Here is a 23,747-nt window from a genome sequence, read left to right as displayed (position 1 = left end):
GTCCTGGATAGGAGAAGCTGCCTTTTCTGGAATTTCTTTAGGCGGGCTTACATCCTTTTCGAGGATATCTTCCTTTGGCAATGAAACATCTTTGACAGGGCTCGGTTCTTTGTCTAAAGCTGGTTTTTGTTCTTTGTCCTTGATAGGACTTGTTACCTTTTCTAGAATTTCTTCAGCCGGGCTTACGTCCTTTTCTAAAGCAGGACTTGTAACTTTGTCCTGAATGGGACTAGCGGCCTTTTCTGGAATTTCTTTAGGCGGGCTTACATCCTTTTCGAGGATATCTTTCTTTGGCAAAGAAACATCTTTGACAGGGCTTGGTTCTTTGCCTAAAGCTGGTTTTTGTTCTTTGTCCTGGATAGGACTAGCTGCCTTTTCTGGAATTTCTTCAGCCGGGCTTACGTCCTTTTCTAAAGCAGGACTTGCAACTTTGTCCTGAATGGGACTAGCGTCCTTTTCTGGTATTTCTTTAGGCGGGCTTACATCCTTTTCGATGATATCTTTCTTTGGCAAAGAAACATCTTTGACAGGGCTTGGTTCTTTGTCTAAAGCTGGTTTTTGTTCTTTGTCCTGGATAGGACTTGTTGCCTTTTCTAGAATTTCTTCAGCCGGGCTTACGTCCTTTTCTAAAGCAGGACTTGTAACTTTGTCCTGAATGGGACTAGCGGCCTTTTCTGGAATTTCTTTAAGCGGGCTTACATCCTTTTCGAGGATATCTTTCTTTGGCAAAGAAACATCTTTGACAGGGCTTGGTTCTTTGTCTAAAGCTGGTTTTTGTTCTTTGTCCTGGATAGGACTAGCTGCCTTTTCTGGAATTTCTTTAGGCGGGCTTACATCCTTTTCGAGGATATCTTTCTTTGGCAAAGAAACATCTTTGACAGGGCTTGGTTCTTTGTCTAAAGCTTGTTTTTGTTCTTTGTCCTGGATAGGACTAGCTGCCTTTTCTGGAATTTCTTTAGGCGGGCTTACATCCTTTTCGAGAATATCTTTCTTTGGCAAAGAAACATCTTTGACAGGGCTTGGTTCTTTGTCTAAAGCTGGTTTTTGATCTTTGTCCTGGATAGGACTAGCTGCCTTTTCTGGAATTTCTTCAGCCGGGCTTACGTCCTTTTCTAAAGCAGGACTTGCAACTTTGTCCTGAATGGGACTAGCAGCCTTTTCTGGAATTTCTTTAGGCGGGCTTACATCCTTTTCGATGATATCTTTCTTTGGCAAAGAGACATCTTTGACAGGGCTTGGTTCTTTGTCTAAAGCTGGTTTTTGTTCTTTGTCCTGGATAGGACTAGCTGCCTTTTCTGGAATTTCTTCAGCCGGGCTTACGTCCTTTTCTAAAGCAGGACTTGCAACTTTGTCCTGAATGGGACTAGCAGCCTTTTCTGGAATTTCTTTAGGCGGGCTTACATCCTTTTCGATGATATCTTTCTTTGGCAAAGAAACATCTTTGACAGGGCTTGGTTCTTTGCCTAAAGCTGGTTTTTGTTCTTTGTCCTGGATAGGACTAGCTGCCTTTTCTGGAATTTCTTCAGCCGGGCTTACGTCCTTTTCTAAAGCAGGACTTGCAACTTTGTCCTGAATGGGACTAGCTTCCTTTTCTGGTATTTCTTTAGGCGGGCTTACATCCTTTTCGATGATATCTTTCTTTGGCAAAGAAACATCTTTGACAGGGCTTGGTTCTTTGTCTAAAGCTGGTTTTTGTTCTTTGTCCTGGATAGGACTTGTTGCCTTTTCTAGAATTTCTTCAGCCGGGCTTACGTCCTTTTCTAAAGCAGGACTTGTAACTTTGTCCTGAATGGGACTAGCGGCCTTTTCTGGAATTTCTTTAAGCGGGCTTACATCCTTTTCGAGGATATCTTTCTTTGGCAAAGAAACATCTTTGACAGGGCTTGGTTCTTTGTCTAAAGCTGGTTTTTGTTCTTTGTCCTGGATAGGACTAGCTGCCTTTTCTGGAATTTCTTTAGGCGGGCTTACATCCTTTTCGAGGATATCTTTCTTTGGCAAAGAAACATCTTTGACAGGGCTTGGTTCTTTGTCTAAAGCTGGTTTTTGTTCTTTGTCATGGATAGGAGAAGCTGCCTTTTCTAGAATTTCTTCAGCCGGGCTTACATCCTTTTCGAAAGCAGGACTTGGTACTTTGTCCTGAATGGGACTAGCAACCTTTTCTGGAATTTCTTTAGGCGGGCTTACATCCTTTTCGAGGATAACTTTCTTTGGCAATGAAACATCTTTGACAGGGCTCGATTCTTTGTCTAAAGCTGGTTTTTGTTCTTTGTCCTGGATAGGACTAGCTGCCTTTTCTGGAATTTCTTTAGGCGGGCTTACATCCTTTTCGAGGATATCTTTCTTTGGCAAAGAAACCACTTTGACAGGGCTTGGTTCTTTGTCTAAAGCTGGTTTTTGTTCTTTGTCCTGGATAGGAGAAGATGCCTTTTCTAGAATTTCTTCAGCCTGGCTTACATCCTTTTCGAAAGCAGGACTTGGTACTTTGTCCTGAATGGGACTAGCGGCCTTTTCTGGAATTTCTTTAGGCGGGCTTACATCCTTTTCGATGATATCTTTCTTTGGCAAAGAAACATCTTTGACAGAGCTTGGTTCTTTGTCTAAAGCTGGTTTTTGTTCTTTGTCCTTGATAGGACTAGCTGCCTTTTCTGGAATTTCTTCAGCCGGGCTTACGTCCTTTTCTAAAGCAGGACTTGCAACTTTGTCCTGAATGGGACTAGCGGCCTTTTCTGGAATTTCTTTAGGCGGGCTTACATCCTTTTCGAGGATATCTTCCTTTGCCAATGAAACATCTTTGACAGGGCTCGGTTCTTTGTCTAAAGCTGGTTTTTGTTCTTTGTCCTGGATAGGACTAGCTGCCTTTTCTGGAATTTCTTTAGGCGGGCTTACATCCTTTTCGAGGATATCTTTCTTTGGCAAAGAAACATCTTTGACAGGGCTTGGTTCTTTGTATACAGCTGGTTTTTGTTCTTTGTCCTGGATAGGAGAAGCTGCCTTTTCTAGAATTTCTTCAGCCGGGCTTACATCCTTTTCGAAAGCAGGACTTGGTACTTTGTCCTGAATGGGACTAGCAACCTTTTCTGGAATTTCTTTAGGCGGGCTTACATCCTTTTCGAGGATATCTTCCTTTGGCAATGAAACATCTTTGACAGGGCTCGGTTCTTTGTCTAAAGCTGGTTTTTGTTCTTTGTCCTGGATAGGACTAGCTGCCTTTTCTGGAATTTCTTTAGGCGGGCTTACATCCTTTTCGAGGATATCTTTCTTTGGCAAAGAAACATCTTTGACAGGGCTTGGTTCTTTGTCTAAAGCTGGTTTTTGTTCTTTGTCCTGGATAGGACTAGCAACCTTTTCTGGAATTTCTTTAGGCGGGCTTACATCCTTTTCGAGGATATCTTCCTTTGGCAATGAAACATCTTTGACAGGGCTCGATTCTTTGTCTAAAGCTGGTTTTTGTTCTTTGTCCTGGATAGGACTAGCTGCCTTTTCTGGAATTTCTTTAGGCGGGCTAACATCCTTTTCGAGGATATCTTTCTTTGGCAAAGAAACATCTTTGACAGGGCTTGTTTCTTTGTCTGAAGCTGGTTTTTGTTCTTTGTCCTGGATAGGACTAGCTGCCTTTTCTGGAATTTCCTTAGCCGGGCTTACGTCCTTTACTAAAGCAGGACTTGCAACTTTGTCCTGAATGGGACTAGCGGCCTTTTCTGGAATTTCTTTAGGCGGGCTTACATCCTTTTCGATGATATCTTTCTTTGGCAAATAAACATCTTTGACAGGGCTTGGTTCTTTGTCTAAAGCTGGTTTTTGTTCTTTGTCCTGGATAGGAGAAGCTGCCTTTTCTAGAATTTCTTCAGCCGGGCTTACATCCTTTTCGAAAGCAGGACTTGGTACTTTGTCCTGAATGGGACTAGCAACCTTTTCTGGAATTTCTTTAGGCGGGCTTACATCCTTTTCGAGGATATCTTTCTTTGGCAATGAAACATCTTTGACAGGGCTCGATTCTTTGTCTAAAGCTGGTTTTTGTTCTTTGTCCTGGATAGGACTAGCTGCCTTTTCTGGAATTTCTTTAGGCGGGCTTACATCCTTTTCGAGGATATATTCCTTTGGCAATGAAACATCTTTGACAGGGCTCGGTTCTTTGTCTAAAGCTGGTTTTTGTTCTTTGTCCTGGATAGGAGAAGATGCCTTTTCTAGAATTTCTTCAGCCTGGCTTACATCCTTTTCGAATGCAGGACTTGGTACTTTGTCCATAATGGGACTAGCGGCCTTTTCTGGAATTTCTTTAGGCGGGCTTACATCCTTTTCGATGATATCTTTCTTTGGCAAAGAAACATCTTTGACAGGGCTTGGTTCTTTGTCTAAAGCTGGTTTTTGTTCTTTGTCCTGGATAGGAGAAGCTGCCTTTTCTAGAATTTCTTCAGCCGGGCTTACGTCCTTTTCTAAAGCAGGACTTTTAACTTTGTCCTGAATGGGACTAGCGGCCTTTTCTGGAATTTCTTTAGGCGGGCTTACATCCTTTTCGAGGATATCTTCCTTTGGCAATGAAACATCTTTGACAGGGCTTGGTTCTTTGTCTAAAGCTGGTTTTTGTTCTTTGTCCTGGATAGGACTAGCTGCCTTTTCTGGAATTTCTTTAGGCGGGCTTACATCCTTTTCGAGGATATCTTTCTTTGGCAAAGAAACATCTTTGACAGGGCTTGGTTCTTTGTCTAAAGCTGGTTTTTGTTCTTTGTCCTGGATAGGAGAAGCTGCCTTTTCTAGAATTTCTTCAGCCGGGCTTACGTCCTTTTCTAAAGCAGGACTTGTAACTTTGTCCTGAATGGGACTAGCAACCTTTTCTGGAATTTCTTTAGGCGGGCTTACATCCTTTTCGAGGATATCTTCCTTTGGCAATGAAACATCTTTGACAGGGCTCGGTTCTTTGTCTAAAGCTGGTTTTTGTTCTTTGTCCTGGATAGGACTAGCTGCCTTTTCTGAAATTTCTTCAGCCGGGCTTACGTCCTTTTCTAAAGCAGGACTTGCAACTTTGTCCTGAATGGGACTAGCGGCCTTTTCTGGAATTTCTTTAGGCGGGCTTACATCCTTTTCGAGGATATCTTCCTTTGCCAATGAAACATCTTTGACAGGGCTCGGTTCTTTGTCTAAAGCTGGTTTTTGTTCTTTGTCCTGGATAGGACTAGCTGCCTTTTCTGGAATTTCTTTAGGCGGGCTTACATCCTTTTCGAGGATATCTTTCTTTGGCAAAGAAACATCTTTGACAGGGCTTGGTTCTTTGTCTAAAGCTGGTTTTTGTTCTTTGTCCTGGATAGGAGAAGCTGCCTTTTCTGGAATTTCTTTAGGCGGGCTTACATCCTTTTCGAGGATATCTTCCTTTGGCAATGAAACATCTTTGACAGGGCTCGGTTCTTTGTCTAAAGCTGGTTTTTGTTCTTTGTCCTTGATAGGACTTGTTACCTTTTCTAGAATTTCTTCAGCCGGGCTTACGTCCTTTTCTAAAGCAGGACTTGTAACTTTGTCCTGAATGGGACTAGCGGCCTTTTCTGGAATTTCTTTAGGCGGGCTTACATCCTTTTCGAGGATATCTTTCTTTGGCAAAGAAACATCTTTGACAGGGCTTGGTTCTTTGCCTAAAGCTGGTTTTTGTTCTTTGTCCTGGATAGGACTAGCTGCCTTTTCTGGAATTTCTTTAGGCGGGCTTACATCCTTTTCGAGGATATCTTTCTTTGGCAAAGAAACATCTTTGACAGGGCTTGGTTCTTTGTCTAAAGCTGGTTTTTGTTCTTTGTCCTGGATAGGACTAGCTGCCTTTTCTGGAATTTCTTTAGGCGGGCTTACATCCTTTTCGAGGATATCTTTCTTTGGCAAAGAAACATCTTTGACAGGGCTTGGTTCTTTGTCTAAAGCTGGTTTTTGTTCTTTGTCCTGGATAGGACTAGCTGCCTTTTCTGGAATTTCTTTAGGCGGGCTTACATCCTTTTCGAGGATATCTTTCTTTGGCAAAGAAACATCTTTGACAGGGCTTGGTTCTTTGTCTAAAGCTGGTTTTTGTTCTTTGTCATGGATAGGAGAAGCTGCCTTTTCTAGAATTTCTTCAGCCGGGCTTACATCCTTTTCGAAAGCAGGACTTGGTACTTTGTCCTGAATGGGACTAGCAACCTTTTCTGGAATTTCTTTAGGCGGGCTTACATCCTTTTCGAGGATAACTTTCTTTGGCAATGAAACATCTTTGACAGGGCTCGATTCTTTGTCTAAAGCTGGTTTTTGTTCTTTGTCCTGGATAGGACTAGCTGCCTTTTCTGGAATTTCTTTAGGCGGGCTTACATCCTTTTCGAGGATATCTTTCTTTGGCAAAGAAACCACTTTGACAGGGCTTGGTTCTTTGTCTAAAGCTGGTTTTTGTTCTTTGTCCTGGATAGGAGAAGATGCCTTTTCTAGAATTTCTTCAGCCTGGCTTACATCCTTTTCGAATGCAGGACTTGGTACTTTGTCCATAATGGGACTAGCGGCCTTTTCTGGAATTTCTTTAGGCGGGCTTACATCCTTTTCGATGATATCTTTCTTTGGCAAAGAAACATCTTTGACAGGGCTTGGTTCTTTGTCTAAAGCTGGTTTTTGTTCTTTGTCCTGGATAGGAGAAGCTGCCTTTTCTAGAATTTCTTCAGCCGGGCTTACGTCCTTTTCTAAAGCAGGACTTTTAACTTTGTCCTGAATGGGACTAGCGGCCTTTTCTGGAATTTCTTTAAGCGGGCTTACATCCTTTTCGAGGATATCTTCCTTTGGCAATGAAACATCTTTGACAGGGCTTGGTTCTTTGTCTAAAGCTGGTTTTTGTTCTTTGTCCTGGATAGGACTAGCTGCCTTTTCTGGAATTTCTTTAGGCGGGCTTACATCCTTTTCGAGGATATCTTTCTTTGGCAAAGAAACATCTTTGACAGGGCTTGGTTCTTTGTCTAAAGCTGGTTTTTGTTCTTTGTCCTGGATAGGAGAAGCTGCCTTTTCTAGAATTTCTTCAGCCGGGCTTACGTCCTTTTCTAAAGCAGGACTTGTAACTTTGTCCTGAATGGGACTAGCAACCTTTTCTGGAATTTCTTTAGGCGGGCTTACATCCTTTTCGAGGATATCTTTCTTTGGCAATGAAACATCTTTGACAGGGCTCGATTCTTTGTCTAAAGCTGGTTTTTGTTCTTTGTCCTGGATAGGACTAGCTGCCTTTTCTGGAATTTCTTTAGGCGGGCTTACATCCTTTTCGAGGATATATTCCTTTGGCAATGAAACATCTTTGACAGGGCTCGGTTCTTTGTCTAAAGCTGGTTTTTGTTCTTTGTCCTGGATAGGAGAAGATGCCTTTTCTAGAATTTCTTCAGCCTGGCTTACATCCTTTTCGAATGCAGGACTTGGTACTTTGTCCATAATGGGACTAGCGGCCTTTTCTGGAATTTCTTTAGGCGGGCTTACATCCTTTTCGATGATATCTTTCTTTGGCAAAGAAACATCTTTGACAGGGCTCGGTTCTTTGTCTAAAGCTGGTTTTTGTTCTTTGTCCTGGATAGGAGAAGATGCCTTTTCTAGAATTTCTTCAGCCTGGCTTACATCCTTTTCGAATGCAGGACTTGGTACTTTGTCCATAATGGGACTAGCGGCCTTTTCTGGAATTTCTTTAGGCGGGCTTACATCCTTTTCGATGATATCTTTCTTTGGCAAAGAAACATCTTTGACAGGGCTCGATTCTTTGTCTAAAGCTGGTTTTTGTTCTTTGTCCTGGATAGGACTAGCTGCCTTTTCTGGAATTTCTTTAGGCGGGCTTACATCCTTTTCGAGGATATATTCCTTTGGCAATGAAACATCTTTGACAGGGCTCGGTTCTTTGTCTAAAGCTGGTTTTTGTTCTTTGTCCTGGATAGGAGAAGATGCCTTTTCTAGAATTTCTTCAGCCTGGCTTACATCCTTTTCGAATGCAGGACTTGGTACTTTGTCCATAATGGGACTAGCGGCCTTTTCTGGAATTTCTTTAGGCGGGCTTACATCCTTTTCGATGATATCTTTCTTTGCCAATGAAACATCTTTGACAGGGCTCGGTTCTTTGTCTAAAGCTGGTTTTTGTTCTTTGTCCTGGATAGGACTAGCTGCCTTTTCTGGAATTTCTTTAGGCGGGCTTACATCCTTTTCGAGGATATCTTTCTTTGGCAAAGAAACATCTTTGACAGGGCTTGGTTCTTTGTATACAGCTGGTTTTTGTTCTTTGTCCTGGATAGGAGAAGCTGCCTTTTCTAGAATTTCTTCAGCCGGGCTTACATCCTTTTCGAAAGCAGGACTTGGTACTTTGTCCTGAATGGGACTAGCAACCTTTTCTGGAATTTCTTTAGGCGGGCTTACATCCTTTTCGAGGATATCTTCCTTTGCCAATGAAACATCTTTGACAGGGCTCGGTTCTTTGTCTAAAGCTGGTTTTTGTTCTTTGTCCTGGATAGGACTAGCTGCCTTTTCTGGAATTTCTTTAGGCGGGCTTACATCCTTTTCGAGGATATCTTTCTTTGGCAAAGAAACATCTTTGACAGGGCTTGGTTCTTTGTCTAAAGCTGGTTTTTGTTCTTTGTCCTGGATAGGACTAGCAACCTTTTCTGGAATTTCTTTAGGCGGGCTTACATCCTTTTCGAGGATATCTTCCTTTGGCAATGAAACATCTTTGACAGGGCTCGATTCTTTGTCTAAAGCTGGTTTTTGTTCTTTGTCCTGGATAGGACTAGCTGCCTTTTCTGGAATTTCTTTAGGCGGGCTAACATCCTTTTCGAGGATATCTTTCTTTGGCAAAGAAACATCTTTGACAGGGCTTGTTTCTTTGTCTGAAGCTGGTTTTTGTTCTTTGTCCTGGATAGGACTAGCTGCCTTTTCTGGAATTTCCTTAGCCGGGCTTACGTCCTTTACTAAAGCAGGACTTGCAACTTTGTCCTGAATGGGACTAGCGGCCTTTTCTGGAATTTCTTTAGGCGGGCTTACATCCTTTTCGATGATATCTTTCTTTGGCAAATAAACATCTTTGACAGGGCTTGGTTCTTTGTCTAAAGCTGGTTTTTGTTCTTTGTCCTGGATAGGAGAAGCTGCCTTTTCTAGAATTTCTTCAGCCGGGCTTACATCCTTTTCGAAAGCAGGACTTGGTACTTTGTCCTGAATGGGACTAGCAACCTTTTCTGGAATTTCTTTAGGCGGGCTTACATCCTTTTCGAGGATATCTTTCTTTGGCAATGAAACATCTTTGACAGGGCTCGATTCTTTGTCTAAAGCTGGTTTTTGTTCTTTGTCCTGGATAGGACTAGCTGCCTTTTCTGGAATTTCTTTAGGCGGGCTTACATCCTTTTCGAGGATATATTCCTTTGGCAATGAAACATCTTTGACAGGGCTCGGTTCTTTGTCTAAAGCTGGTTTTTGTTCTTTGTCCTGGATAGGAGAAGATGCCTTTTCTAGAATTTCTTCAGCCTGGCTTACATCCTTTTCGAATGCAGGACTTGGTACTTTGTCCATAATGGGACTAGCGGCCTTTTCTGGAATTTCTTTAGGCGGGCTTACATCCTTTTCGATGATATCTTTCTTTGGCAAAGAAACATCTTTGACAGGGCTTGGTTCTTTGTCTAAAGCTGGTTTTTGTTCTTTGTCCTGGATAGGAGAAGCTGCCTTTTCTAGAATTTCTTCAGCCGGGCTTACGTCCTTTTCTAAAGCAGGACTTGTAACTTTGTCCTGAATGGGACTAGCGGCCTTTTCTGGAATTTCTTTAAGCGGGCTTACATCCTTTTCGAGGATATCTTCCTTTGGCAATGAAACATCTTTGACAGGGCTTGGTTCTTTGTCTAAAGCTGGTTTTTGTTCTTTGTCCTGGATAGGACTAGCTGCCTTTTCTGGAATTTCTTTAGGCGGGCTTACATCCTTTTCGAGGATATCTTTCTTTGGCAAAGAAACATCTTTGACAGGGCTTGGTTCTTTGTCTAAAGCTGGTTTTTGTTCTTTGTCCTGGATAGGAGAAGCTGCCTTTTCTAGAATTTCTTCAGCCGGGCTTACGTCCTTTTCTAAAGCAGGACTTGTAACTTTGTCCTGAATGGGACTAGCAACCTTTTCTGGAATTTCTTTAGGCGGGCTTACATCCTTTTCGAGGATATCTTCCTTTGGCAATGAAACATCTTTGACAGGGCTCGGTTCTTTGTCTAAAGCTGGTTTTTGTTCTTTGTCCTGGATAGGACTAGCTGCCTTTTCTGAAATTTCTTCAGCCGGGCTTACGTCCTTTTCTAAAGCAGGACTTGCAACTTTGTCCTGAATGGGACTAGCGGCCTTTTCTGGAATTTCTTTAGGCGGGCTTACATCCTTTTCGAGGATATCTTCCTTTGCCAATGAAACATCTTTGACAGGGCTCGGTTCTTTGTCTAAAGCTGGTTTTTGTTCTTTGTCCTGGATAGGACTAGCTGCCTTTTCTGGAATTTCTTTAGGCGGGCTTACATCCTTTTCGAGGATATCTTTCTTTGGCAAAGAAACATCTTTGACAGGGCTTGGTTCTTTGTCTAAAGCTGGTTTTTGTTCTTTGTCCTGGATAGGAGAAGCTGCCTTTTCTGGAATTTCTTTAGGCGGGCTTACATCCTTTTCGAGGATATCTTCCTTTGGCAATGAAACATCTTTGACAGGGCTCGGTTCTTTGTCTAAAGCTGGTTTTTGTTCTTTGTCCTTGATAGGACTTGTTACCTTTTCTAGAATTTCTTCAGCCGGGCTTACGTCCTTTTCTAAAGCAGGACTTGTAACTTTGTCCTGAATGGGACTAGCGGCCTTTTCTGGAATTTCTTTAGGCGGGCTTACATCCTTTTCGAGGATATCTTTCTTTGGCAAAGAAACATCTTTGACAGGGCTTGGTTCTTTGCCTAAAGCTGGTTTTTGTTCTTTGTCCTGGATAGGACTAGCTGCCTTTTCTGGAATTTCTTTAGGCGGGCTTACATCCTTTTCGAGGATATCTTTCTTTGGCAAAGAAACATCTTTGACAGGGCTTGGTTCTTTGTCTAAAGCTGGTTTTTGTTCTTTGTCCTGGATAGGACTAGCTGCCTTTTCTGGAATTTCTTTAGGCGGGCTTACATCCTTTTCGAGGATATCTTTCTTTGGCAAAGAAACATCTTTGACAGGGCTTGGTTCTTTGTCTAAAGCTGGTTTTTGTTCTTTGTCCTGGATAGGACTAGCTGCCTTTTCTGGAATTTCTTTAGGCGGGCTTACATCCTTTTCGAGGATATCTTTCTTTGGCAAAGAAACATCTTTGACAGGGCTTGGTTCTTTGTCTAAAGCTGGTTTTTGTTCTTTGTCATGGATAGGAGAAGCTGCCTTTTCTAGAATTTCTTCAGCCGGGCTTACATCCTTTTCGAAAGCAGGACTTGGTACTTTGTCCTGAATGGGACTAGCAACCTTTTCTGGAATTTCTTTAGGCGGGCTTACATCCTTTTCGAGGATAACTTTCTTTGGCAATGAAACATCTTTGACAGGGCTCGATTCTTTGTCTAAAGCTGGTTTTTGTTCTTTGTCCTGGATAGGACTAGCTGCCTTTTCTGGAATTTCTTTAGGCGGGCTTACATCCTTTTCGAGGATATCTTTCTTTGGCAAAGAAACCACTTTGACAGGGCTTGGTTCTTTGTCTAAAGCTGGTTTTTGTTCTTTGTCCTGGATAGGAGAAGATGCCTTTTCTAGAATTTCTTCAGCCTGGCTTACATCCTTTTCGAAAGCAGGACTTGGTACTTTGTCCTGAATGGGACTAGCGGCCTTTTCTGGAATTTCTTTAGGCGGGCTTACATCCTTTTCGATGATATCTTTCTTTGGCAAAGAAACATCTTTGACAGAGCTTGGTTCTTTGTCTAAAGCTGGTTTTTGTTCTTTGTCCTTGATAGGACTAGCTGCCTTTTCTGGAATTTCTTCAGCCGGGCTTACGTCCTTTTCTAAAGCAGGACTTGCAACTTTGTCCTGAATGGGACTAGCGGCCTTTTCTGGAATTTCTTTAGGCGGGCTTACATCCTTTTCGAGGATATCTTCCTTTGCCAATGAAACATCTTTGACAGGGCTCGGTTCTTTGTCTAAAGCTGGTTTTTGTTCTTTGTCCTGGATAGGACTAGCTGCCTTTTCTGGAATTTCTTTAGGCGGGCTTACATCCTTTTCGAGGATATCTTTCTTTGGCAAAGAAACATCTTTGACAGGGCTTGGTTCTTTGTATACAGCTGGTTTTTGTTCTTTGTCCTGGATAGGAGAAGCTGCCTTTTCTAGAATTTCTTCAGCCGGGCTTACATCCTTTTCGAAAGCAGGACTTGGTACTTTGTCCTGAATGGGACTAGCAACCTTTTCTGGAATTTCTTTAGGCGGGCTTACATCCTTTTCGAGGATATCTTCCTTTGCCAATGAAACATCTTTGACAGGGCTCGGTTCTTTGTCTAAAGCTGGTTTTTGTTCTTTGTCCTGGATAGGACTAGCTGCCTTTTCTGGAATTTCTTTAGGCGGGCTTACATCCTTTTCGAGGATATCTTTCTTTGGCAAAGAAACATCTTTGACAGGGCTTGGTTCTTTGTCTAAAGCTGGTTTTTGTTCTTTGTCCTGGATAGGACTAGCAACCTTTTCTGGAATTTCTTTAGGCGGGCTTACATCCTTTTCGAGGATATCTTCCTTTGGCAATGAAACATCTTTGACAGGGCTCGATTCTTTGTCTAAAGCTGGTTTTTGTTCTTTGTCCTGGATAGGACTAGCTGCCTTTTCTGGAATTTCTTTAGGCGGGCTAACATCCTTTTCGAGGATATCTTTCTTTGGCAAAGAAACATCTTTGACAGGGCTTGTTTCTTTGTCTGAAGCTGGTTTTTGTTCTTTGTCCTGGATAGGACTAGCTGCCTTTTCTGGAATTTCCTTAGCCGGGCTTACGTCCTTTACTAAAGCAGGACTTGCAACTTTGTCCTGAATGGGACTAGCGGCCTTTTCTGGAATTTCTTTAGGCGGGCTTACATCCTTTTCGATGATATCTTTCTTTGGCAAATAAACATCTTTGACAGGGCTTGGTTCTTTGTCTAAAGCTGGTTTTTGTTCTTTGTCCTGGATAGGAGAAGCTGCCTTTTCTAGAATTTCTTCAGCCGGGCTTACATCCTTTTCGAAAGCAGGACTTGGTACTTTGTCCTGAATGGGACTAGCAACCTTTTCTGGAATTTCTTTAGGCGGGCTTACATCCTTTTCGAGGATATCTTTCTTTGGCAATGAAACATCTTTGACAGGGCTCGATTCTTTGTCTAAAGCTGGTTTTTGTTCTTTGTCCTGGATAGGACTAGCTGCCTTTTCTGGAATTTCTTTAGGCGGGCTTACATCCTTTTCGAGGATATATTCCTTTGGCAATGAAACATCTTTGACAGGGCTCGGTTCTTTGTCTAAAGCTGGTTTTTGTTCTTTGTCCTGGATAGGAGAAGATGCCTTTTCTAGAATTTCTTCAGCCTGGCTTACATCCTTTTCGAATGCAGGACTTGGTACTTTGTCCATAATGGGACTAGCGGCCTTTTCTGGAATTTCTTTAGGCGGGCTTACATCCTTTTCGATGATATCTTTCTTTGGCAAAGAAACATCTTTGACAGGGCTTGGTTCTTTGTCTAAAGCTGGTTTTTGTTCTTTGTCCTGGATAGGAGAAGCTGCCTTTTCTAGAATTTCTTCAGCCGGGCTTACGTCCTTTTCTAAAGCAGGACTTTTAACTTTGTCCTGAATGGGACTAGCGGCCTTTTCTGGAATTTCTTTAAGCGGGCTTACATCCTTTTCGAGGATATCTTCCTTTGGCAATGAAACATCTTTGACAGGGCTTGGTTCTTTTTCTAAAGCTGGTTTTTGTTCTTTGTCCTGGATAGGACTAGCTGCCTTTTCTGGAATTTCTTTAGGCGGGCTTACATCCTTTTCGAGGATATCTTTCTTTGGCAAAGAAACATCTTTGACAGGGCTTGGTTCTTTGTCTAAAGCTGGTTTTTGTTCTTTGTCCTGGATAGGAGAAGCTGCCTTTTCTAGAATTTCTTCAGCCGGGCTTACGTCCTTTTCTAAAGCAGGACTTGTAACTTTGTCCTGAATGGGACTAGCAACCTTTTCTGGAATTTCTTTAGGCGGGCTTACATCCTTTTCGAGGATATCTTCCTTTGGCAATGAAACATCTTTGACAGGGCTCGGTTCTTTGTCTAAAGCTGGTTTTTGTTCTTTGTCCTGGATAGGACTAGCTGCCTTTTCTGAAATTTCTTCAGCCGGGCTTACGTCCTTTTCTAAAGCAGGACTTGCAACTTTGTCCTGAATGGGACTAGCGGCCTTTTCTGGAATTTCTTTAGGCGGGCTTACATCCTTTTCGAGGATATCTTCCTTTGCCAATGAAACATCTTTGACAGGGCTCGGTTCTTTGTCTAAAGCTGGTTTTTGTTCTTTGTCCTGGATAGGACTAGCTGCCTTTTCTGGAATTTCTTTAGGCGGGCTTACATCCTTTTCGAGGATATCTTTCTTTGGCAAAGAAACATCTTTGACAGGGCTTGGTTCTTTGTCTAAAGCTGGTTTTTGTTCTTTGTCCTGGATAGGAGAAGCTGCCTTTTCTGGAATTTCTTTAGGCGGGCTTACATCCTTTTCGAGGATATCTTCCTTTGGCAATGAAACATCTTTGACAGGGCTCGGTTCTTTGTCTAAAGCTGGTTTTTGTTCTTTGTCCTTGATAGGACTTGTTACCTTTTCTAGAATTTCTTCAGCCGGGCTTACGTCCTTTTCTAAAGCAGGACTTGTAACTTTGTCCTGAATGGGACTAGCGGCCTTTTCTGGAATTTCTTTAGGCGGGCTTACATCCTTTTCGAGGATATCTTTCTTTGGCAAAGAAACATCTTTGACAGGGCTTGGTTCTTTGCCTAAAGCTGGTTTTTGTTCTTTGTCCTGGATAGGACTAGCTGCCTTTTCTGGAATTTCTTCAGCCGGGCTTACGTCCTTTTCTAAAGCAGGACTTGCAACTTTGTCCTGAATGGGACTAGCGTCCTTTTCTGGTATTTCTTTAGGCGGGCTTACATCCTTTTCGATGATATCTTTCTTTGGCAAAGAAACATCTTTGACAGGGCTTGGTTCTTTGTCTAAAGCTGGTTTTTGTTCTTTGTCCTGGATAGGACTTGCTGCCTTTTCTAGAATTTCTTCAGCCGGGCTTACGTCCTTTTCTAAAGCAGGACTTGTAACTTTGTCCTGAATGGGACTAGCGGCCTTTTCTGGAATTTCTTTAAGCGGGCTTACATCCTTTTCGAGGATATCTTTCTTTGGCAAAGAAACATCTTTGACAGGGCTTGGTTCTTTGTCTAAAGCTGGTTTTTGTTCTTTGTCCTGGATAGGACTAGCTGCCTTTTCTGGAATTTCTTTAGGCGGGCTTACATCCTTTTCGAGGATATCTTTCTTTGGCAAAGAAACATCTTTGACAGGGCTTGGTTCTTTGTCTAAAGCTTGTTTTTGTTCTTTGTCCTGGATAGGACTAGCTGCCTTTTCTGGAATTTCTTTAGGCGGGCTTACATCCTTTTCGAGAATATCTTTCTTTGGCAAAGAAACATCTTTGACAGGGCTTGGTTCTTTGTCTAAAGCTGGTTTTTGATCTTTGTCCTGGATAGGACTAGCTGCCTTTTCTGGAATTTCTTCAGCCGGGCTTACGTCCTTTTCTAAAGCAGGACTTGCAACTTTGTCCTGAATGGGACTAGCAGCCTTTTCTGGAATTTCTTTAGGCGGGCTTACATCCTTTTCGATGATATCTTTCTTTGGCAAAGAGACATCTTTGACAGGGCTTGGTTCTTTGTCTAAAGCTGGTTTTTGTTCTTTGTCCTGGATAGGACTAGCTGCCTTTTCTGGAATTTCTTCAGCCGGGCTTACGTCCTTTTCTAAAGCAGGACTTGCAACTTTGTCCTGAATGGGACTAGCAGCCTTTTCTGGAATTTCTTTAGGCGGGCTTACATCCTTTTCGATGATATCTTTCTTTGGCAAAGAAACATCTTTGACAGGGCTTGGTTCTTTGCCTAAAGCTGGTTTTTGTTCTTTGTCCTGGATAGGACTAGCTGCCTTTTCTGGAATTTCTTCAGCCGGGCTTACGTCCTTTTCTAAAGCAGGACTTGCAACTTTGTCCTGAATGGGACTAGCTTCCTTTTCTGGTATTTCTTTAGGCGGGCTTACATCCTTTTCGATGATATCTTTCTTTGGCAAAGAAACATCTTTGACAGGGCTTGGTTCTTTGTCTAAAGCTGGTTTTTGTTCTTTGTCCTGGATAGGACTTGTTGCCTTTTCTAGAATTTCTTCAGCCGGGCTTACGTCCTTTTCTAAAGCAGGACTTGTAACTTTGTCCTGAATGGGACTAGCGGCCTTTTCTGGAATTTCTTTAAGCGGGCTTACATCCTTTTCGAGGATATCTTTCTTTGGCAAAGAAACATCTTTGACAGGGCTTGGTTCTTTGTCTAAAGCTGGTTTTTGTTCTTTGTCCTGGATAGGACTAGCTGCCTTTTCTGGAATTTCTTTAGGCGGGCTTACATCCTTTTCGAGGATATCTTTCTTTGGCAAAGAAACATCTTTGACAGGGCTTGGTTCTTTGTCTAAAGCTTGTTTTTGTTCTTTGTCCTGGATAGGACTAGCTGCCTTTTCTGGAATTTCTTTAGGCGGGCTTACATCCTTTTCGAGAATATCTTTCTTTGGCAAAGAAACATCTTTGACAGGGCTTGGTTCTTTGTCTAAAGCTGGTTTTTGTTCTTTGTCCTGGATAGGACTAGCTGCCTTTTCTGGAATTTCTTCAGCCGGGCTTACGTCCTTTTCTAAAGCAGGACTTGCAACTTTGTCCTGAATGGGACTAGCAGCCTTTTCTGGAATTTCTTTAGGCGGGCTTACATCCTTTTCGATGATATCTTTCTTTGGCAAAGAAACATCTTTGACAGGGCTTGGTTCTTTGTCTAAAGCTGGTTTTTGTTCTTTGTCCTGGATAGGAGAAGCTGCCTTTTCTGGAATTTCTTTAGGCGGGCTTACATCCTTTTCGAGGATATCTTCCTTTGGCAATGAAACATCTTTGACAGGGCTCGGTTCTTTGTCTAAAGCTGGTTTTTGTTCTTTGTCCTTGATAGGACTTGTTACCTTTTCTAGAATTTCTTCAGCCGGGCTTACGTCCTTTTCTAAAGCAGGACTTGTAACTTTGTCCTGAATGGGACTAGCGGCCTTTTCTGGAATTTCTTTAGGCGGGCTTACATCCTTTTCGAGGATATCTTTCTTTGGCAAAGAAACATCTTTGACAGGGCTTGGTTCTTTGCCTAAAGCTGGTTTTTGTTCTTTGTCCTGGATAGGACTAGCTGCCTTTTCTGGAATTTCTTCAGCCGGGCTTACGTCCTTTTCTAAAGCAGGACTTGCAACTTTGTCCTGAATGGGACTAGCGTCCTTTTCTGGTATTTCTTTAGGCGGGCTTACATCCTTTTCGATGATATCTTTCTTTGGCAAAGAAACATCTTTGACAGGGCTTGGTTCTTTGTCTAAAGCTGGTTTTTGTTCTTTGTCCTGGATAGGACTTGTTGCCTTTTCTAGAATTTCTTCAGCCGGGCTTACGTCCTTTTCTAAAGCAGGACTTGTAACTTTGTCCTGAATGGGACTAGCGGCCTTTTCTGGAATTTCTTTAAGCGGGCTTACATCCTTTTCGAGGATATCTTTCTTTGGCAAAGAAACATCTTTGACAGGGCTTGGTTCTTTGTCTAAAGCTGGTTTTTGTTCTTTGTCCTGGATAGGACTAGCTGCCTTTTCTGGAATTTCTTTAGGCGGGCTTACATCCTTTTCGAGGATATCTTTCTTTGGCAAAGAAACATCTTTGACAGGGCTTGGTTCTTTGTCTAAAGCTTGTTTTTGTTCTTTGTCCTGGATAGGACTAGCTGCCTTTTCTGGAATTTCTTTAGGCGGGCTTACATCCTTTTCGAGGATATCTTTCTTTGGCAAAGAAACCACTTTGACAGGGCTTGGTTCTTTGTCTAAAGCTGGTTTTTGTTCTTTGTCCTGGATAGGACTAGCTGCCTTTTCTGGAATTTCTTCAGCCGGGCTTACGTCCTTTTCTAAAGCAGGACTTGCAACTTTGTCCTGAATGGGACTAGCAGCCTTTTCTGGAATTTCTTTAGGCGGGCTTACATCCTTTTCGATGATATCTTTCTTTGGCAAATAAACATCTTTGACAGGGCTTGGTTCTTTGTCTAAAGCTGGTTTTTGTTCTTTGTCCTTGATAGGACTTGTTGCCTTTTCTAGAATTTCTTCAGCCGGGCTTACGTCCTTTTCTAAAGCAGGACATGTAACTTTGTCCTGAATGGGACGAGCGGCCTTTTCTGGAATTTCTTTAAGCGGGCTTACATCCTTTTCGAGGATATCTTTCTTTGGCAAAGAAACATCTTTGACAGGGCTTGGTTCTTTGTCTAAAGCTGGTTTTTGTTCTTTGTCCTGGATAGGACTAGCTGCCTTTTCTGGAATTTCTTTAGGCGGGCTTACATCCTTTTCGAGGATATCTTTCTTTGGCAAAGAAACATCTTTGACAGGGCTTGGTTCTTTGTCTAAAGCTGGTTTTTGTTCTTTGTCCTGGATAGGACTAGCTGCCTTTTCTGGAATTTCTTTAGGCGGGCTTACATCCTTTTCGAGGATATCTTTCTTTGGCAAAGAAACATCTTTGACAGGGCTTGGTTCTTTGTCTAAAGCTTGTTTTTGTTCTTTGTCCTGGATAGGACTAGCTGCCTTTTCTGGAATTTCTTTAGGCGGGCTTACATCCTTTTCGAGAATATCTTTCTTTGGCAAAGAAACATCTTTGACAGGGCTTGGTTCTTTGTCTAAAGCTTGTTTTTGTTCTTTGTCCTGGATAGGACTAGCTGCCTTTTCTGGAATTTCTTTAGGCGGGCTTACATCCTTTTCGAGAATATCTTTCTTTGGCAAAGAAACATCTTTGACAGGGCTTGGTTCTTTGTCTAAAGCTGGTTTTTGTTCTTTGTCCTGGATAGGACTAGCTGCCTTTTCTGGAATTTCTTCAGCCGGGCTTACGTCCTTTTCTAAAGCAGGACTTGCAACTTTGTCCTGAATGGGACTAGCAGCCTTTTCTGGAATTTCTTTAGGCGGGCTTACATCCTTTTCGATGATATCTTTCTTTGGCAAATAAACATCTTTGACAGGGCTTGGTTCTTTGTCTAAAGCTGGTTTTTGTTCTTTGTCCTTGATAGGACTTGTTGCCTTTTCTAGAATTTCTTCAGCCGGGCTTACGTCCTTTTCTAAAGCTGGTTTTTGTTCTTTGTCCTGGATAGGACTAGCTGCCTTTTCTGGAATTTCTTTAGGTGGGCTTACATCCTTTTCGAGGATATCTTTCTTTGGCAAAGAAACATCTTTGACAGGGCTTGGTTCTTTGTCTAAAGCTGGTTTATGTTCTTTGTCCTGGATAGGACTAGCTGCCTTTTCTAGAATTTCTTCAGCCGGGCTTACGTCCTTTTCTAAAGCAGGACTTTCAACTTTGTCCTGAATGGGACTAGCAACCTTTTCTGGAACTTCTTTAGGCGGGCTTACATCCTTTTCGAGGATATCTTCCTTTGGCAATGAAACATCTTTGACAGGGCTCGATTCTTTGTCCAAAGCTGGTTTTTGTTCTTTGTCCTGGATAGGACTAGCTGCCTTTTCTGGAATTTCTTTAGGCGGGCTAACATCCTTTTCGAGGATATCTTTCTTTGGCAAAGAAACATCTTTGACAGGGCTTGTTTCTCTGTCTAAAGCTGGTTTTTGTTCTTTGTCCTGGATAGGACTAGCTGCCTTTTCTGGAATTTCTTCAGCCGGGCTTACGTCCTTTACTAAAGCAGGACTTGCAACTTTGTCCTGAATGGGACTAGCGGCCTTTTCTGGAATTTCTTTAGGCGGGCTTACATCCTTTTCGATGATATCTTTCTTTGGCAAATAAACATCTTTGACAGGGCTTGGTTCTTTGTCTAAAGCTGGTTTTTGTTCTTTGTCCTTGATAGGACTTGTTGCCTTTTCTAGAATTTCTTCAGCCGGGCTTACGTCCTTTTCTAAAGCAGGACTTGCAACTTTGTCCTGAATGGGACTAGCGGCCTTTTCTGGAATTTCTTTAGGCGGGCTTACATCCTTTGCGATGATATCTTTCTTTGGCAAAGAAACATCTTTGACAGGGCTTGGTTCTTTGTCTAAAGCTGGTTTTTGTTCTTTGTCCTGGATAGGACTAGCTGCCTTTTCTGGAATTTCTTCAGCCGGGCTTACGTCCTTTTCTAAAGCAGGACTTGTAACTTTGTCCTGAATGGGACTAGCGGCCTTTTCTGGAATTTCTTTAAGCGGGCTTACATCCTTTTCGAGGATATCTTTCTTTGGCAAATAAACATCTTTGACAGGGCTTGGTTCTTTGTCTAAAGCTGGTTTTTGTTCTTTGTCCTCGATAGGACTAGCTGCCTTTTCTGGAATTTCTTCATCCGGGCTTACGTCCTTTTTTAAAGCAGGACTTACAACTTTGTCCTGAATGGGACTAGCAACCTTTTCTGGAATTTCTTTAGGCGGGCTTACATCCTTTTCGAGGACATCTTTCTTTGGCAAAGAAACATCTTTGACAGGGCTTGGTTCTTTGTCTAAAGCTGGTTTTTGTTCTTTGTCCTGGATAGGACTAGCTGCCTTTTCTGGAATTTCTTCAGCCGGGCTTACGTCCTTTTCTAAAGCAGGACTTGCAACTTTGTCCTGAATGGGACTAGCGGCCTTTTCTGGAATTTCTTTAGGCGGGCTTACATCCTTTTCGAGGATATCTTTCTTTGGCAAAGAAACATCTTTGATAGGGCTCGGTTCTTTGTCTAAAGCTGGTTTTTGTTCTTTGTCCTGGATAGGACTTGTTGCCTTTTCTAGAATTTCTTCAGCCGGGCTTACGTCCTTTTCTAAAGCAGGACTTGTAACTTTGTCCTGAATGGGACTAGCGGCCTTTTCTGGAATTTCTTTAAGCGGGCTTACATCCTTTTCGAGGATATCTTTCTTTGGCAAAGAAACATCTTTGACAGGGCTTGGTTCTTTGTCTAAAGCTGGTTTTTGTTCTTTGTCCTGGATAGGAGAAGCTGCCTTTTCTAGAATTTCTTCAGCCGGGCTTACGTCCTTTTCTACAGCAGGTCTTGGTATTTTGTCCTGAATGGGACTAGCAACCTTTTCTGGAATTTCTTTAGGCGGGCTTACATCCTTTTCGATGATATCTTTCTTTGGCAAAGAAACATCTTTGACAGGGCTTGGTTCTTTGTCTAAAGCTGGTTTTTGTTCTTTGTCCTTGATAGGACTTGTTGCCTTTTCTAGAATTTCTTCAGCCGGGCTTACGTCCTTTTCTAAAGCAGGACTTGTAACTTTGTCCTGAATGGGACTAGCGGCCTTTTCTGGAATTTCTTTAAGCGGGCTTACATCCTTTTCGAGGATATCTTTCTTTGGCAAAGAAACATCTTTGACAGGGCTTGGTTCTTTGTCTAAAGCTGGTTTTTGTTCTTTGTCCTGGATAGGACTAGCTGCCTTTTCTGGAATTTCTTCAGCCGGGCTTACGTCCTTTTCTAAAGCAGGACTTGCAACTTTATCCTGAATGGGACTAGCGGCCTTTTCTGGAATTTCTTTAGGTGGGCTTACATCCTTTTCGATGATATCTTTCTTTGGCAAAGAAACATCTTTGACAGGGCTTGGTTCTTTGACTAAAACTGGTTTTTGTTCTTTATCCTGGATAGGACTAGCTGCCTTTTCTGGAATTTCTTCATCCGGGCTTACGTCCTTTTCTAAAGCAGGACTTACAACTTTGTCCTGAATGGGACTAGCAACCTTTTCTTGAATTTCTTTAGGCGGGCTTACATCCTTTTCGAGGATATCTTCCTTTGGCAATGAAACATCTTTGACAGGGCTCGGTTCTTTGTCTAAAGCTGGTTTTTGTTCTTTGTCCTGGATAGGACTAGCTGCCTTTTCTGGAATTTCTTTAGGCGGGCTTACATCCTTTTCGAGGATATCTTTCTTTGGCAAAGAAACATCTTTGACAGGGCTTGGTTCTTTGTCTAAAGCTGGTTTTTGTTCTTTGTCCTGGATAGGACTAGCTGCCTTTTCTGGAATTTCTTTAAGCGGGCTTACATCCTTTTCGAGGATATCTTTCTTTGGCAAAGAAACATCTTTGACAGGGCTTGGTTCTTTGTCTAAAGCTGGTTTTTGTTCTTTGTCCTGGATAGGACTAGCTGCCTTTTCTGGAATTTCTTCAGCCGGGCTTACGTCCTTTTCTAAAGCAGGACTTGCAACTTTGTCCTGAATGGGACTAGCGGCCTTTTCTGGAATTTCTTTAGGTGGGCTTACATCCTTTTCGATGATATCTTTCTTTGGCAAAGAAACATCTTTGACAGGGCTTGGTTCTTTGACTAAAACTGGTTTTTGTTCTTTGTCCTGGATAGGAGAAGCTGCCTTTTCTAGAATTTCTTCAGCCGGGCTTACGTCCTTTTCTACAGCAGGTCTTGGTATTTTGTCCTGAATGGGACTAGCAACCTTTTCTTGAATTTCTTTAGGCGGGCTTACATCCTTTTCGATGATATCTTTCTTTGGCAAAGAAACATCTTTGACAGGGCTTGGTTCTTTGTCTAAAGCTGGTTTTTGTTCTTTGTCCTTGATAGGACTTGTTCCCTTTTCTAGAATTTCTTCAGCCGGGCTTACGTCCTTTTCTAAAGCAGGACTTGTAACTTTGTCCTCAATGGGACTAGCGGCCTTTTCTGGAATTTCTTTAGGCGGGCTTACATCCTTTTCGAGGATATCTTTCTTTGGCAATGAAACTTCTTTGACAGGGCTTGGTTCTTTGTCTAAAGCTGGTTTTTGTTCTTTGTCCTGGATAGGACTTGCTACCTTTTCCAGAATTTCTTCAGGCGGGCTTACGTCCTTTTCTAAAGCAGGACTTGTAACTTTGTCCTGAATGAGAATTGCGGACTTTTCTGGAATTTCTTTAGGCGGGCTTACATCCTTTTTGATGATTTCTTTCTTTGGCAAAGAAACATCTTTGACAGGGCTTGGTTCTTTGTCTAAAGCTGGTTTTTGTTCTTTGTCCTGGATAGGAGAAGCTGCCTTTTCTGGAATTTCTTTAAGCGGGCTTACATCCTTTTCGAGGATATCTTCCTTTGGCAATGAAACATCTTTGACAGGGCTCGGTTCTTTGTCTAAAGCTGGTTTTTGTTCTATGTCCTGGATAGGACTAGCTGCCTTTTCTGGAATTTCTTTAGGCGGGCTTACATCCTTTTCTAGGATATCTTTCTTTGGCAAAGAAACATCTTTGACAGGGCTTGGTTCTTTGTCTAAAGCTGGTTTTTGTTCTTTGTCCTGGATAGGGGCAGCTGCCTTTTCTGGAATTTCTTTAAGCGGGCTTACATCCTTTTCGAGGATATCTTCCTTTGGCAATGAAACATCTTTGACAGGGCTCGGTTCTTTTTCTAAAGCTGGTTTTTGTTCTTTGTCCTGGATAGGACTAGCTGCCTTTTCTGGAATTTCTTTAGGCGGGCTAACATCCTTTTCGAGGATATCTTCCTTTGGCAAAGAAACATCTTTGACAGGGCTTGGTTCTTTGTCTAAAGCTGGTTTTTGTTCTTTGTCCTGGATAGGGGCAGCTGCCTTTTCTGGAATTTCTTTAAGCGGGCTTACATCCTTTTCGAGGATATCTTCCTTTGGCAATGAAACATCTTTGACAGGGCTCGGTTCTTTTTCTAAAGCTGGTTTTTGTTCTTTGTCCTGGATAGGAC

The 23,747-nt window shown here is 42.3% G+C and overlaps 1 protein-coding gene across 1 annotated transcript in view; it reads right to left on the bottom strand.

Moving 5' to 3' along the window:
- Positions 1 to 23,747, bottom strand: part of LOC123707811 (microtubule-associated protein futsch-like) — a 108,582-nt gene that overhangs the window by 19,089 nt on the left and 65,746 nt on the right. Inside the window, exons 11-27 of the mRNA XM_045658159.1 lie at positions 22,126 to 23,022; positions 20,422 to 21,639; positions 19,717 to 20,346; positions 18,937 to 19,632; positions 15,610 to 16,173; positions 14,605 to 15,315; positions 13,900 to 14,382; positions 13,251 to 13,794; positions 12,805 to 13,175; positions 11,629 to 12,060; positions 9,904 to 10,386; positions 8,823 to 9,240; positions 7,858 to 8,000; positions 7,291 to 7,503; positions 6,364 to 7,107; positions 1,645 to 2,205; positions 52 to 1,587 (exon numbers count right to left, since the gene is read on the bottom strand). Coding sequence (XP_045514115.1) covers positions 52 to 1,587; positions 1,645 to 2,205; positions 6,364 to 7,107; positions 7,291 to 7,503; positions 7,858 to 8,000; positions 8,823 to 9,240; positions 9,904 to 10,386; positions 11,629 to 12,060; positions 12,805 to 13,175; positions 13,251 to 13,794; positions 13,900 to 14,382; positions 14,605 to 15,315; positions 15,610 to 16,173; positions 18,937 to 19,632; positions 19,717 to 20,346; positions 20,422 to 21,639; positions 22,126 to 23,022 — 10,644 coding nt within the window. The remainder of the gene's footprint in view (positions 1 to 51; positions 1,588 to 1,644; positions 2,206 to 6,363; positions 7,108 to 7,290; positions 7,504 to 7,857; positions 8,001 to 8,822; positions 9,241 to 9,903; positions 10,387 to 11,628; positions 12,061 to 12,804; positions 13,176 to 13,250; positions 13,795 to 13,899; positions 14,383 to 14,604; positions 15,316 to 15,609; positions 16,174 to 18,936; positions 19,633 to 19,716; positions 20,347 to 20,421; positions 21,640 to 22,125; positions 23,023 to 23,747) is intronic.

Source organism: Pieris brassicae, chromosome 3, assembly GCF_905147105.1.
Source record: "Pieris brassicae chromosome 3, ilPieBrab1.1, whole genome shotgun sequence".
Lineage (NCBI taxonomy): Eukaryota > Metazoa > Arthropoda > Insecta > Lepidoptera > Pieridae > Pieris > Pieris brassicae.
This window is presented reverse-complemented; position numbering and strand designations above follow the sequence as displayed.